The following is a 15,027-nucleotide window of genomic DNA, read 5'->3' as shown; positions in this document are numbered from 1 at the left end:
AGCATTTGCCAGACCACCTGCTTCCTAAATTTCCTAACTTGTGCCAATAAGTTGTCAACAAGTTGTCTCTGTATTAACAGACAGATTACCCAGACTGTAAACACATAGCCGCAGCACAAGGAGTCCCAGCAGGCTCGAAGGGCGAAGATGTGGGGATCCCCCTCCCCGCGATGTGCCTGACGAGGAGACACATCTGCCAGAGCGTGTTTGCACACCTGGCATTCAATCTCGGCCTGTCGCTCGGCGTAGGTTGTTCAGGCTGCACTTCCTCTCTTAAGCCTTGGCATTGCCCATTTCCGGTCACTTCATTTCCCTGGAGGGCAAGCCGGGTGCCAAGGCGCTGAAACCCAGCGGGTGACTCAGGCTCCTCGAGAGCAGCTCTGGGAAATCCTTGGAGGAGAAGTTGGGATTTATAGTCTGAAGGGGGAGCTTTGGGGTAATCTTCCGATTTGGCCCGGCCTGACCATGACACAAGCTGAAGGGTGCTCACGATCCTTCTGCCGACAGTCACGCCCAGCCTGAGCCAGGGCCGGGAGCTCCTGAGCTGCCGGCCTGTCCCAACTGGTCCCCGTCTTTCACTACCCTGGCTCCCCCATCAGTTCTCTCTTCTCTGTTCTTCCTAGAGAGGGCCTTCTTCAAAAAGTGGAGCTCTGTAGCTGCTGCCATCCCCCCACTTCCTTCCATACTCTCCCCAGTAAATCAAAGGACTCTCAGGTCCCCTCTCTTCCATCCCTGCAGGCTCAGGGTGACCCGGACTCCATTCTGCTCCCCAGGAGGACGGATCCGGTCCCTCCTGCCCCAGGACCAGGGTCCTTATGCTTTGCTCTCTCGCTGTTCTCTTTGAGCAGTCACTATTAACTACCACCACCTAGCGGCCAGCCGCGCGGCCTCGGTGGACGATGATGAGGAAGAGGAGGATAAACTACACGCGATGCTCTCAATGATCTGCTCGCGGAACCTCACAGCTCCCAATCCGATGAAAGGTTTTTATCCCTCCCTTTCTCCCTGACCTTCCCCTTCCCTCTGCCCCACCCCCTGGGCCCACCGGCCACCCACCGCAGGGGCTCGAACTGCAGTGTTGGCATTATGGGACCTGCACCCTGGGTGGTTCCCGTCCGTCAGGAGGCAGATCTGGGAGGGTAGAAGGAGGATGTGCTGCAAGAAGAGGGGACCAAGCAAAAGGCAGTTGGCTCTGGGCTCTGTGAGGAGAGGGAGGAGGTCCCGCGGTGAGAAGGCCTGATGACCTGGTTGTCCCTTGGAAACCCTGATTGGCTGTCTGAGCCCTGTTCCCACCTTGGGACAAACCCAAGACAGTGTCTCTCTTTCTCTCCTGCTGGCTGGGGAGACTGGCCTCTGGGCCCTGTGCCTCTGACTCCTAACTCAACGGAAATAGGACAGAAGTACCAGGCCCCTCCTGGGCAGAGGGAGGGGCTGGATAGCACCTGCAGACAGGAGCCACCAGGGGGTCAGGTGAGGGGTGGGGCCATCCTGGCAGGAGACCTAGGGCTCTGTACCCAGCAGGCCTGGGTGTTCCAGCAGGCACTGCCTGGTGCTTTAGTATGAAGTCTAGAGTCTAAGTCAGGTATGTTCCACCCTCACGGACCTCAGATTGCACAGCTGCAGAGGTCCCTTCATGGATAATGACTCAGCACAGTGCTCACAGCCACTCTGTCCATTGCCCATCTTAGCACAGAGCTCGGCTGGTGGAGAGGGAACCCCACTCTCTTTCTGGAGTGTGAACATCAGCCAGGGAAGCTGTGCGGGCTAAGCCAGGGTGCTCAAGGGATATTGGTTATGAAGGGCCAGCTCTCTCGGAGTTTAGGGGAACTTCCCCATCGCCGTGCCAATAGTAAGTCTCCCCATCCCTGGGCAACCAAGTCCGTGGCCTAGCACACCCTCAGCACACCCTGCCAGCTGCCCTTTACTCACCACGTGCCTGCCTTCATGTCTGTCCTCCCTCCCAGCCATTCCCGTGGGACCTGCAGGCCAGCCTGGGCGGGAACACAGGGGAGCCTCACTTGTGATGTTTATTGCCTGCACATGGCCTGCCATCTGGTTCCTTACAAGCCTGGGCTTGGGGCTGATGCTTATTACAGGATGACTGACTTTAAACAGTGTGGGAAGGGTGAGTTAGGAGAGCCCGGGCTGGCCCTTCTTACCCCCAGGAACTGGCTGGGGACAGGATGAGGGGGGGTCCCGGCCAAGCCCCTGTCTTAGAAGACTTGGTGGTAGGAAGTCCGTTCCTGACTAGTCTTCATGCTGAGGCCTCCAGGGTCAGAGAAACCTTCAGGCCCACAGGGTGCAGAGGCCTCAGGGCCTATGTGGGCATTCTCTTGGGGAACTAGGGCCAGCCTACCCTGTATACCAATATGCAGCCCCTGGGACTCTAAGACTTGGGAAAGGGGAGGAGGCATGAGAGCAGAGTCCGCAGGTGGTTGGGGAGATGGTGTGGGAGCCCCCCTCCACTCCATTCCATAATGACAACACTGTTGAGTCCATCCTGCTAGCCGTTGCTTTTCAGGCCTGCAACATGCTTGACTTGTGCATGTGAATCAAGTGGCGGGTGTCCAGACCCTCCTCCCCTCCCCCTCCCCACTTCTCCTGCTGCCTCCCCACAGAGCAGAGATGCTGTTCACTCTAATTCTGCTCCAGGCCAGGCACCTTTCACTCGGAGTCTTAGGGGCTGTGGGGTTCACCCACCCTGATTGTTTTACTTCAGACTTCCCTCAGGCTCAGAGGAGAGAGTCAGAGTCAAAGCTGACCCAGCAGCGCCCCCGCCCCGCCTGCTGCCCCTTGCCCAGTCACTCCAGAGCTCCAGCTGTCTGCACTGGGTTAATTCAGAGACGCATATTCAATGCTGGCTGGTTCAGCTCCTTCCTGGAGAATTAAGGTGAAGAGCATTGACCCAGGAGACTTGCCCTGGCTGAGCCCTGCTTTCTGGGCATGAGCTCGTTTCCCTGTGTGCCCACCCTCTGCCCTCTGCACCTGTTGCCCCCACTGCCTGCCCGCCTGCTGCCTGCTGCCTGCCTGGCTGGGCCTGCTCCCACCCCAGCTCCTCTCAAGACTGGCCTCTCTCCTGCCTGCTGTGGGGGCATGAGCTGGGCTCCTGCCCCACCCCACCTGCATCTGCCCGCCCCCTTCTTCCCAGAGTCTTCGGCAAGGCCTGCAACTGCTCACTCCCAGAGCCGCAGCCCCTCCACACCAAGTACGTTCCCTTAATTTGCCTCCTGGTGGAGCTGAAGGGCCAGATCTACAAAAATCCCACCAAGGGTCTGGGAAGAGATTCCCAGCCAACATGGGGCAGCCCCTCCCACCAAGGCACCCCCAGAGCTGGAGTCTGGCTCCCACAGAAGCCAGGCCTCCATCTGCTCCAGACTCAGCAGGCCAGGGCCCAGGAAGAAATACTGCCTGAAAGAATCCATCACACACACAGCTGCCTTTCCCTGCTCTTTACTCTTCTCTGTCCCTTCCTCCTTCCTAGTGCCATCTCCTAGTCCTTTCACTTCCTGCCCTCACTTTGCTTCATCTTTGTGGCTCACTGGACCTGCTGGAGCCCCCCTGAGCAGCGCCTTGCCCCACGTGGGCCCAGAAGCTCTCAATGATCTTGAGTTCTGATTCCAGTCAGCTGGGCAGGCTGAAGGGCTCCATGTGCCTTTGGTGTAGATGTGTCCAAGGAGCTGTCTTCTGAGGCCGCACCTGGGGACATTGTTCTGGATGGTGGAACCCTCATCCCTGTGGCCCTTCCTGTCAGCTCTCCTGTGTGTTTGTGGAGGCCACCACACTGAGTGCAGTCAGGTTAGGCAAGGATGGAGAACTCAGGAAGGACCACAGCAGCAGGCAGCAGGGTGCCTGGCCTGTGCCGAGAGCCCTGACCCTCAGGCACTGGCTACCAGGTCTGGAACCCCCAGGGGTCCTCCAGGGCTCTGATCAGTGGAGACTCTGCTCCGAGTTCACAGTTCCAGGTCCAGCACCCGCCTGTGCCTCTCAGAGTTTGTCTAAGACTGTGGTCGGCAAACTGGCTCACGAGCCACATGCGGCTCTTTGGCCCCTGGAATGTGGCTCTTCCTAAACCTTAGGAGTACCCTGATTAAGTTAATAGCAACGTACCTACCTATATAGTTTAAGTTTAAAAAACTTGGCTCTCAAAAGAAATTCCAATCGTTGTACTGTTGATATTTGGCTCTGTTGACTAATGAGTTTGCCGACCACTGGCCTAAGAGGACCAGGCCGGAGCATCGGAGGCCATGCCAGCCGGCAGCATTTTAGGGAGCTCGGGCTTTTGCTGTTCCTTCTCTTTCTTTCTCTGCCAGACTCTAGAAAAGCAAGTGTTTTCCATCACTCATAGCAAGATGGAGAGAACAGACACAACCATGCACAACTCAGTCAGAGTATTTTATCAGTGCAGAAAGGTTAGGCGGAGGCTGGGACGTGTCAGGCACCCTCCCTCTGACCATCGCCCTCTCTGGGTTCTGGACCAGGCAGACACTACCCCTGTGGTTCTCCACCAGTGGGTGATTTCATGCTGCAGCTCTGGGCACAGAGGTGGGCGTGCTGCAAGGTGGCTGTTGGGGGGGAGGCCTGCCAGGGCCTGAACACGGCCCCCTTCCTGTCCTCAGATGCTGGTGACATGATCGAGATGCAGGGCTTTGGGCCCAGCCTGCCAGCCTGGCACCTAGATCCCATGTGTAGCCAGGGCTCCTCCTGCTTCTCCTGCTCCTCCAGTAGCTCCCCATATGCAACTCCCAACCACTGCAGCTGTGTCCCCGACCGGTGAGTGGGCAGGGAGAGCACTTCCGTGTGAGTGTGTCCATCCATGTGTGTGTGCCAGTCTGTCCTTGGGGGCTGTGTCACTTGCCTGACAGGGTGGCCTCAAGTTGGTCAGACCTGGGTTTGAAGTTCATTCCTGCTGCCCATGTGGCTGGCAAATTATTGAGTCTCTATGAGTCTCTCTGTTTCTGAGCCTCAGTTTCCTGATCTGTAAAATGGGGCTCATACCACCTGCCTCCTAAGGTCCTTGTGAGACTAAATGAGGTATATAACCATGTGAGAACCCAGAGCTGTGCCTGACACATAGGGGCTCAGGACTTGTGAGCTCTCCTTCCCAGTGTGGACACAGATCCTGTCATCAGGCTGTGTGTCCGGGGACACGCAGCAGACATCTGGGCCCCGGCCATGTTCCAGGAATGGCATGGGAATGGTGTTTGTGTGCCAGCACTTGATGCTCTTGCCAGCTGCTTGATCGGACCTGTTGCTTCTTTTTACCTGCCACTCCTGATGACTCAGAGATGGTTCTCTCCATTTTTCACTTGAGGAAACCAAAATTCACTAACATGAGGTGAAGTTAGTTGCCCAAGCTCCCCTGGGGGGTTGGAGGCCAGGTTGGACCCTCAGCCGCTCCGACCAGGGTGCTGGCAGCAACAGGGAGCCCACTGACATGCTGCCGGGCTATGGGTCCTGCTCGCCGCACCACCACCACCCCGAGAGCCGCACCTGCTCCCCTCGGTGTCCTCACTTCTCACCCTCCTCCCAACGCCAGAGCCACAGCCCTCTGAGCCAGGTTGATTCCACAGGTTGCCCCTCAGGCTACTGTGTGAGAGCATGAAGAGGCAGATCGTGTCCCGGGCCTTCTACGGCTGTGAGTGTGGGGTGAGGTGGGGCCATGGGAGGCAGGGGCAGGGGGATGCGTCCTGGTCACGGCCTCCTGGCTCACCCCTCCACCCCCAGGGCTGGCATACTGCCGCCACCTGTCCACGGTGCGGACCCACCTGTCAGCGCTGGTGCATCACAACATCATCCCGCCCGCCCGCCCCCCGGGGGCCTCAGGGGGCCTCACCAAGGACGTGTGGAGCAAGTATCAGAAGGATGAAAAGGTGCACACTCTGGGGGCCGGGCCGGGCCGGGTCAGGGGCTGGAGCGGGCAGCGGTGGGGGCAGAGTGTCTGCTCTGGGCGCAGCTGTCACAGGACCACTGGGCATTCAGGTGAATCACCGTCGTGGTCGGGCTGACAGGCCAAGACTGATGGCCTTGGAGTGGCCAGGTCATGGCGGAATCTCAGACAGCGGGGGCTGTGGGTTTCCCTGGGAAGGGCACTGGGCGGGGAGTCCGTTCTGCTTCCCCATTACCCCACAGCCTTGGGCAAATCTCTGCACCTCTCTGGGCTTCGCTTCTCCCCTGGAAGGAGGGGGTGAAGCAGGTCCCAGCCAGCTCTGATGTGGGGCGGGGGATGCGACTGCCCAACGCAGGGCCTCCCTGGGCTTCAGTGGTGACCCAGTCAGTTCCCAGCCCCAGCTCGCCCTGGGGTGGGTCACCCGGAGGGTGACTGCGGGGACTGCACAGTCTCCACTCCCTGGGTCCCTCAGAACTACAAGGAGCTGGAGCTGCTGCGGCAGGTTTACTACGGAGGCGTGGAGCACGACATCCGCAAGGACGTCTGGCCCTTTCTGCTTGGCCACTACAAGTTTGGCATGAGCAAGAAGGAGATGGAGCAGGTAAGGGGAGCCTTTCCCGTGGGGTAGGGGGACGGGATGGTTGGGCCAAGGGACCCATCCAAGCTCAGTGGAAAGAAACGTGGCAGGGGAGGGTTCACAGAGACACCCCACTGTCCTCGCTGCTGGGGCCCAGCCTCGTCTTCAGCTGTCCCAGCTCCTGCAGAGGAGGCCTGGGCGCCCCTCCCCATGGTCACGGTGTGTCCGAGTCCAGGTGGACGCAGTGGTGGCAGCGAGGTACCAGCGGGTGCTGGCGGAGTGGAAGGCCTGCGAGGTGGTGGTGAGGCAGCGGGAGCGGGAGGCGCACCCAGCCACACTCACCAAGTTCTCCTCGGGCAGCAGCATCGACAGCCACGTGCAGCGCCTCATCCACCGAGACTCCACCATTAGCAATGACGTGAGCCGGAGGGGACCTGGGAGGGGGGCGGGCGAGGGGGCGGGGCGAGAGCCACCAGCGATTCACAGATTCACAGGCAGGAGTCCTGAGCAGCAGCCCAGCCTCTAGTACTCGCTGCCGTGGAGCCCTCGGAGAAGGGCTTGATGTGTCCCTGTCTCATTTTCTTCCTCTGGGTGTTGCAGGGATAAAGTGAGATAGTGCGTTGTGACCGGTTTTAATGGACTAGGCGGGAAAGATGGATTTATGGGGATTAGGGAGAGCTGTTGCTAGAGGCAAGGGGAGCCCGTAGAGCGGTGCTATCGGTGCCCACTGGCAAGATCTCCCGCCTCTGGAGTCCGTCACCATCTCACAGAACTGACCGCGCAAAGGCAGTTCAGCGCCTGCCTGCTCTCGCGGCATCACCCCCGCTTTAGGTGAAAAGCCTGAACTGGCTGCGGGCCCAACAGGAGTGATGAGAAGTCTCGGGCTTAAGGACACTCATTTACTAACATATTTTTTTTCTTTAAAGTTGCTGCTGTGCATAGTGTATTCTAGCCACTTTACTAAATCTTTCCTAATAGCAACAGAAAACTCGAGCTGGAGCAGGACCGAACGAGACATAGCTCACTCTCCGTGTGCTTTGTTCTCACTCCCTGTTCGGGAGCCTGTTCTCTCTCTCTGGCTTTGGGCTCCCGAGTCGGTGCCAGGGCCCAGCCGCTCAGCTCACAGACGGCAGTGGCCGCGCGGGCCCTGCTCCAGGCTCCGACTGCCTCGGCCTCATGGCCTTAAATGATACTAACCCAACGACACGTCATGCTTCTCGCCCAAAGTGAAAACTCCTTTTAGCATCCCTTTCCCTACATAGTCCAACTAGGAAAAAAGAAAAGTAAAGCCAGCCTCTCTATGTCTCTCTTCTTTTCCCTGTCCTGGTCCATGGGGAGGCCCGTTTCCAACCAGCACAACACGTTTCCGTTCACTCCTGACCTCTCCTCAGCTTGTCCGAGGCCAGTATAACGGATCAGGTCCTTGCTAGAAAAGGTCCCTGCCTTGTTGGTTTTCCTAATGCCTCCAGGCTGTCCCCCCACCCCCTCCCCCTATACACACACACACCAGCTCTCCTGACCTGAGGCAGCCCGTGACTTCAGGTGTTTGTAGAATGACACCGCTCACACTGCCATCAAGTACCACTGAGTGTCCAGGCCTCCAGTCTCCTTCTCCCCTGCAGCAGCCACGGGAAGCCTGGGGTGTTCCCCTTCTTCGCATGCCCCAGGAAGAAGCCGAGGAAGGGACTGGATAGGGCTGAAGTCTTCATGTTGGCCTGGAACCTCATTTCTCCACCTGGCCAGCTGGGTCAGAAGGGGAGGCAGTGCTGGAGGCCGTGGGGTGGAGGAGGAGGTGTGAAGAGAATTCTCCCTCCCTCTCGCTTATTCTGACCCCAGGAAGGAGACGCTGAGCCGAGGGAAGGGGCTGGGGTGCGGGTATGAGCCCCACCATCTGTTCTCCCCACCAGGTGTTTATCTCTGTGGATGACCTGGAGCCCCCGAAGCCCCCAGGCACAGAGGAGCGCAGACCAGAGCCCGAGGAGGAACCCGGCGCGGGGCCCCCGGGCACCGCCCTGGTGGAGCAGCAGCAGTCAGTGGAGTTCGATTCTCCAGACTCAGGGCTGCCTTCGTCTCGCAATTATTCTGTGGCCTCAGGCATCCAGTCGAGCATAGATGAGGGGCCGAGTGTGGGCTTTGAGGAGGACTGCGGTGGGGAGGAAGGCTCCGACGGGCCGGAACCTGCAGTTCGAGCTTTCTCCGAGCCCCAAGATCCCAGCCAGGAGAAGGCCTCTCTGGCCGGCGAGCTGGAGGCAGGGGAAGAGCTGGCGGCTGTGTGCGCTGCTGCCTACACTGTACGTGGACAGTCCCAGGCACTGTGCTCAGCTGGCCCCCGAGCCCTCCCGCCATCCCAAGGCTTGGGGGCGGGCTGGCGGGTGGAAGGTGGGGTGCCTATCTTGGAGGGCCTGGAGCCCGTCTCTCAGCGCCCCCGAGGACTCTGTTCGCTGAGTCCCTGGCCCCCTGCCTTTCCTGCTTTCCTTGTGGGCACCACCTCAGGCCCCAGCTTACCCTGAGGGCCTTCCACTCTTTCAGATAGAACTGCTGGACACCGTGGCCTTAAACCTGCACCGCATAGACAAGGACGTGCAGCGATGTGACCGCAACTACTGGTACTTCACAGCCCCCAACCTGGAGAGGCTCAGAGACATCATGTGCAGGTGCCATGGTCGGGCAGGGCTCCGGGTGGGCGGCGGGGACCCCGCTCAGTGAGGTTAGGTCAGCAGTGCCCTGCCCCCTCGCTGCGCCAGAATCGCACTGGACTCCCTCCGGGGGGAACACCTCCTTCTGCAGTGCCCTGCCCCGCCCTCTTCACCACAGGTTTTTCAGGGAGCCTTCCTGTTCTGCCTCACTCGGGGCTCCCCCGCCCCGCCCCAGCCTTGTCTCTGTCCCTGACCCCCTGCGTGCCTTGAAGACAGGGCTAGTTGTTCACCAAGGTACTCCCAGTGCTTAGGGCCCCGGAAGGCTGACTTCTGGGTAGCAGGCTACTCTAAGCCCATCTCCCTGGGGATCCCTGAGGGGATGGGGACTGGCGCACACCTGCAGCGACTCTGTCCCTGGGATTCCAGCTACGTGTGGGAACACCTGGACGTGGGCTACGTGCAGGGCATGTGTGATCTGCTGGCGCCACTCCTCGTCATCCTCGATAATGGTGAGGGATAGGGCCCGCTCCTCGTCATCCTTGATAATGGTGAGGGATAGGGCTGGGGAAGGGGGAGTTCCCACAGTGGCATGCGCCTCAGGCATGGGGGCGGGGTTGACATAAGCTGGAGAAGGAAAGAAGACTGCCAGGTGTAGACGGGTAGGAATATTAGCCAGCCTAGTCCTCTGGGCCACAGGCACCCCCTGTGAAGTGAGGTGTTAGGGTCTCCTGCCCTGTGGCCTCATTCCTGTCTCCCCTCAGATCAGCTGACCTACAGCTGTTTCAGCCACCTCATGAAGAGGATGAGCCAGAACTTCCCCAATGGGGGCGCCATGGACACCCACTTTGCTAACATGCGCTCCCTCATCCAGGTGAGGACTGTAGCTGCTCCTGGGCACGTGACCAGGCACCACTGGGCTTGTCTGTCTTCCACAAGGAGGCCAGGGAGTCGTCCAAAAATTTCTTTTATATATAAGCTTAATTTCTTTCATTAAAAAAAAAACCACACACACACACTTTTCCCCCCCAATTAATGGTTGAAATAGTAGCTCACAGTGGTTAATGTGGGCTTCTACTCCTGGCTCTGGTGTTCCAGGCTGGGAAGCCCCACGTGGGGCTGAGACCCCATGCTTCCCAGCTTCTTTCTGCAGCTGAGATATCCCTTCAGAGTCTCAGCCGCCACACGTGGGAGCAGGGCCAGCCCTTTTCACGTCTCTGCCCTTCCTTCCTACCAGTCTCATGTGGCCTCTTCTGTCAGTCCTTGGTAATAAGACTTCTGTTCATTTGGTTATTCAGATTGTTTTATAATTTAGCTGTAATTCCAGCTGGGACCTGGGAGGAAGTGAGCGTAACTTCCACCTACTCTGCTGCCATCTTGGATCCCCCTTGACATTCAATATTATATTAGTTTCAGAAGTACGGCATAGTGGTTAGACACATTCCTAACTTATGAGGCATGGTGATGCCCGCATAAGGCTGGCACCCACCTGGCACCATACGTGGTTATTACAGTGCTACCGACCATATTCCCTGTGCTGTAGTTTACATCCTCGTGACTGTTTGGTTACTACCAATTTGTACCTCTTAATCCCTTCACCTTTTCCACCCAGCCCCAAACCCCTCCATCTGGCAACCATCAGTTTGTTCTCCGTATCTATGAGTTTGTTTCTGAAAACACATTGTTTTCACTGTTAAAAATGGAGAGGAATGTCAATATGTGAATGCTTGTGCTCATGAAAGTTCTGGTGAATAGTATGGTTGATGAAGTCAAACACCCAGAGCCCTGGCCAGGTGGCTCAGTTGGTTGGAGCATTGTACACCAAAAGGTTGCGGATTGGAATCCCAGTCAGGACACATGCCTAGATTGAGGGTTCAATCCCTGGTCGGTGTGCATACAGGAGGTAACCAATCAATTTACCATCTCTCACATTGATGTTTCTCTCTCTCTCTCTCTCTCTCTCTCTCTCTCTCTCTCTCTCTCTCTCTCTAAAAAATCAATAAACGTATCCTTGGGTAAGGATAAAAAAGAAAGAAAGAAAGAAAGAAAAATGGTATAAGTCCAAAAAGACTACAAACCCAGAGAGATGGTGGGGCTGCAGAGTGCACCCTAAGAGATGAGAGAGGGCTCGAGCACAGCTGCCAGGCGCCACAGCAGAAGGGGCCTGGTGGAGGGTGGGGCCAGCAGGGAAGAGGCACATAGGCTCAGTCCTTCTCTCTTTTCTCACTCACACAAGATCCTGGACTCAGAGCTGTTTGAGCTGATGCATCAGAATGGAGACTACACCCATTTCTACTTCTGTTACCGCTGGTTCCTGCTGGATTTTAAGAGAGGTAAGAGGAGGGTTGGATGGCAGGCCTAGGGTCAGGGGTCTGGGTGACCCTTTTGCCCCAAAGTCATTGGTTCTGGACCCTAACTGAACTTTGGAACCACTTGGGGAACTTTTTATTTTTATTTTTTAATATATTTATTGATTTCAGAGAGGAAGGGGGAAGGAAAGAGAGATAGAAAAATCAATGATGAGAAAATCATTGATCGGCTGCCTCCTGCATGCCCCATGGGGGTTGAGCCCATAACCCAGGCATGTGCCCTTGGCTGGAATCAAACCTGGGACCCCTCAGTCCGCAGGCTGACGCTCTATCCACTGAGCCAAGCCAGCTAGGGCAACCTGGGGAACTTTTTAGAAACACCAATGCTCTAGGCCAGTGGGTTGGCAAACTCATTAGTCGACAGCCAAATATCAACAGTACAACGATTGAAATTTCTTTTGAGAGCCAAATTTTTTAAACTTAAACTATATAGGTAGGTACATTGTCATTAACTTAATTAGGTACTCCTAAGGCTTAGGAAGAGCCACACTCAAGGGGCCAAAGAGCCGCATGTGGCTCTCGAGCCGCAGTTTGCCGACCATGGCCCTAGGCTCTCCCGGGCCTCAGACTACTAGTGTGGCTGGCTGCCTGGGCATCGAGATTTTAAAAGCTCTTAGGTGACTCCAAAGTGAAGACAGGGTGGAAAGTCACCCTCAGGCAACGGCTTTTGGCACTGTTTCCCAACCAAATCCCCTCTGTGCACCAAGGTTTCTAAAAGCAGAGCTGCTTTAGCTGAAGAGAGGAGTAGAGTCTACAGGGGCCTCATCTGCAGGAATTACCAAGGAGAAGGGCAGGGTCTCGGCCTGACGCACGGAGCCCACCCCCTCTTGGACCGGCTGCGTAATGGAGAGAACCCCAGAACTTCGGCCCTTGGAGCTCTGTCTCCATATGTGGCCCCGTTGGAGGCCGTGGGTGGCCAGACTCAGCCTTAGTCCTTTTTTGTCCCCAGAGCTGCTATATGAGGATGTGTTTGCGGTGTGGGAGGTCATCTGGGCGGCCCAGCACATCTCATCGGAGCACTTTGTCCTATTCATTGCCCTGGCCCTGGTGGAGGCCTACCGTGAGATTATCCGTGACAACAACATGGACTTCACCGACATCATCAAGTTCTTCAATGGTAGGAGCTTGTCCAGCCACCTGGCTGTCCCCAACAAGGGGATAGGGGCCTCCACTCCTGGCCTGGGCAGGGTTGGAGAGGCTCAGAAATACCGGGTCCCCGCCCCGTACACAGATGTCAGGAGTCCAGCAGGTGGAAATGGAGTAGGGTGGGCAGCCAGAGGGCCCCTCCCAGCCTCTGCCCTCGCTCCGGCATCCCCACAGTTACCCATGTTTCCTCCAGAGCGAGCTGAGCATCACGATGCCCAGGAGATCCTGCGGATTGCCCGGGACCTCGTCCACAAGGTGCAGATGCTCATAGAGAACAAGTGAGGGCCAGGAGGCGGCAGCCAGCCGAGGCCTCGGCTCCTGGGCCTGGGCTCCGCGGGGAGAGGTGCAGGGCGCACAGCAGAGACTGCCCCCCTCTCAGCCAACCCCGCCTGCCCAGCTGTGTTCCTAACAAAGTGTGAGCCTGGGATCGGACTCCGGGCAGTTCTGGCCTTGAAGGGCAAGTCAGGGGCCAGGGTACCCTCAGGTCAGGGCCAGGAGGGGAAGGGGCAGCCTCAGGGAGCAGCTGACCTGGGGAACACCTACTCTGCTCCCTTCTCAAACACCTGGAAATAGCCCCACTGCCCCTGCAGCCTCAGCCTGAGTGCCCCATGCCCTCTCCTGGGTCAGCCTAGGGCCCTGTCGAGTAACCAGGGCTATAGTTGCCTGGGCCCCGCTGGTGAGGGTCGTGTGAGGCCAGGGGACTCTGTTGTATTTCTTCTGAGAGTCCCTTTGTAGGCCCAGTGCATGTGTGTGCAGCAATCCCAGTCGGGGCAGCCAGAATGGCTGCGAGTTTGGGCGTGTTTCCTGGCCCACCTTCCAGGTCCTCCTCTGAGACTGGGCAGAGCAGCCCACCTCAGCAGCACTGCCACTGCCTTCGGCCACCTGAGGTGACCCCATGCCCTCCCCAGCCCGTACCGTGCACCCACGTGTATCTGTACAGTCTCACTCCTGCCACCTCACTCTTGCTTTATGCATTAGATGCCTCCCTGAAAACTGTATACACGACACTTTGCCAGCTGGAGGATCTGGAATGTGGTTGGAGCACTTTCTCTCAAGAGGTATCCCAGGTGATTCCTTAGGGAGGGATCCTGTCACAGCCTCCTCTCAAAGGTGCCCCAAAACTTGGGGGCAGCCCCTCGTCTATCCCAGGCATCCGCTGGGTCCTAAGGCTGGAAGGAGGAGGTGCCCGGGTCTCTCTTGTTTGTTGCTGGTGAAAAGCAAGGTTAGCTCTGCCTTCCACATGCTTCTCAGATGTCCAGAGGCCTAAGGACCCAGAAGCCCCCATGGGAGAGCCTCACTCATGAGGGGAGGTGCCATGCTGCTTGTTCTGCCATCCCGCCCCCAGCCCCCAACACATGCAGGCTGGGCCTTGCCCCAGGCCCAGGAGGCTACTCTGCCACAGGGGCTGGGGCCTGCCCAGCAACCACTAAGGGCTGGAGACTTCCTGCATTTGAGAAACAAAAGGACCCAGCAGCTTTTCTGCATCCAGCACAGCCCCGCCCCCCCCAGCCCACCCCTGTCCCAGGCACTGCACGGCCTGTTTGGGGGCCAGCCCGCCCCATTGCCCACTCTTGTCTGTGAGTCCTCAGCCTACACCAAGCACGGTGGCCATTGTGTGCCTGCCTTAGTGACTCAGTGGTTTGAGGAGCAGAGTGTGTATGATTTTTGGCTCAGAAGCTATACTCTTCAGTGTAACAAACCAATAAACACAGCATTTGGCAATGCCCGAGGCTCTGGAGGCTGCTTGTGGGCTGGGGCTGGACGGCGAGTGACTGTGTGCGGGAATTCTGTCATCTCCACAGTAGAACAGTAAGGAAGGCCAACCCCATGAGGCAAGGATGGCGAAAAGAGAGAACCAAATTTCCAAAAGAGGGGGACCTCGGCGATGGGCTGGTTGGGGTGGGGATAATAGGTAGAACCAAAGAGAACCCTGAGAGCCAGCAGTCCCATCTCAGACTGACCAATGGCCTCTGCATCCCCTGGATTAGTGTAGGTCCTTGTCCCACGCCTTCGCAGCCTGACCTCCTGAATAGCTACAATGATAAGCTGGAGCCTCCCAGCCCCTCCAGCCAATGGGGAAAGACCCCGCTCACTGAGCACTGTCTCTGAGATGTCTGCTTCAAACTTAGGGGGCGCCTCAAGAGAAGTCAAACCTGCTGAGTGTGGAAAGGGCCCCTGACGACGCCCTGAATGGGCTTCTGGAACTAGAAGGTTGGGTCAGCTGAAGGGAATGCATGTGTGGATAGGAGGAGCAGGGAGTGTGAGGAGAGCAAACATCATCCCTCCAACTCTGTGAGTAAGACTTCCTCTTTCACAGAGCGAGCAGAGCTGCTAAATGGAAGCTCCTGGATTCTTACTTGGGATTTTTGTTTCCCATTGCTCTGGCCATAGGCCCCTCTCTTGCAGGCTCCAGCT

At 57.5% G+C, this 15,027-nt stretch overlaps 1 protein-coding gene across 10 annotated transcripts in view; it reads left to right on the top strand.

Annotated features, from left to right (window-relative positions):
• The window catches only part of SGSM2 (small G protein signaling modulator 2), a 44,976-nt gene that overhangs the window by 21,147 nt on the left and 8,802 nt on the right, over nucleotides 1-15,027 (top strand). For 3 of the 10 annotated variants that reach the window (XM_059669136.1, XM_059669140.1, XM_059669138.1), the window contains 12 exons: nucleotides 849-983; nucleotides 4,617-4,770; nucleotides 5,571-5,635; nucleotides 5,725-5,870; nucleotides 6,360-6,488; nucleotides 6,700-6,882; nucleotides 8,372-8,755; nucleotides 8,994-9,118; nucleotides 9,527-9,609; nucleotides 9,862-9,971; nucleotides 11,334-11,430; nucleotides 12,416-12,583. In XM_059669136.1, the coding sequence (XP_059525119.1) occupies nucleotides 849-983; nucleotides 4,617-4,770; nucleotides 5,571-5,635; nucleotides 5,725-5,870; nucleotides 6,360-6,488; nucleotides 6,700-6,882; nucleotides 8,372-8,755; nucleotides 8,994-9,118; nucleotides 9,527-9,609; nucleotides 9,862-9,971; nucleotides 11,334-11,430; nucleotides 12,416-12,583 (1,779 nt within the window). Of the gene's footprint in view, nucleotides 1-848; nucleotides 984-4,616; nucleotides 4,771-5,570; nucleotides 5,636-5,724; nucleotides 5,871-6,359; nucleotides 6,489-6,699; nucleotides 6,883-8,371; nucleotides 8,756-8,993; nucleotides 9,119-9,526; nucleotides 9,610-9,861; nucleotides 9,972-11,333; nucleotides 11,431-12,415; nucleotides 12,584-12,805; nucleotides 14,337-15,027 lie in introns of those variants that run through there. The other 7 variants (XM_059669139.1, XM_059669137.1, XM_059669142.1 and 4 more) reach the window with 5 other exon arrangements.

This window comes from Myotis daubentonii, chromosome 16 (assembly GCF_963259705.1).
Source record: "Myotis daubentonii chromosome 16, mMyoDau2.1, whole genome shotgun sequence".
NCBI lineage: Eukaryota > Metazoa > Chordata > Mammalia > Chiroptera > Vespertilionidae > Myotis > Myotis daubentonii.
The sequence above is the reverse complement of the archived record's forward strand: the minus strand, read 5'-3'. Positions and strand labels throughout refer to the sequence as shown.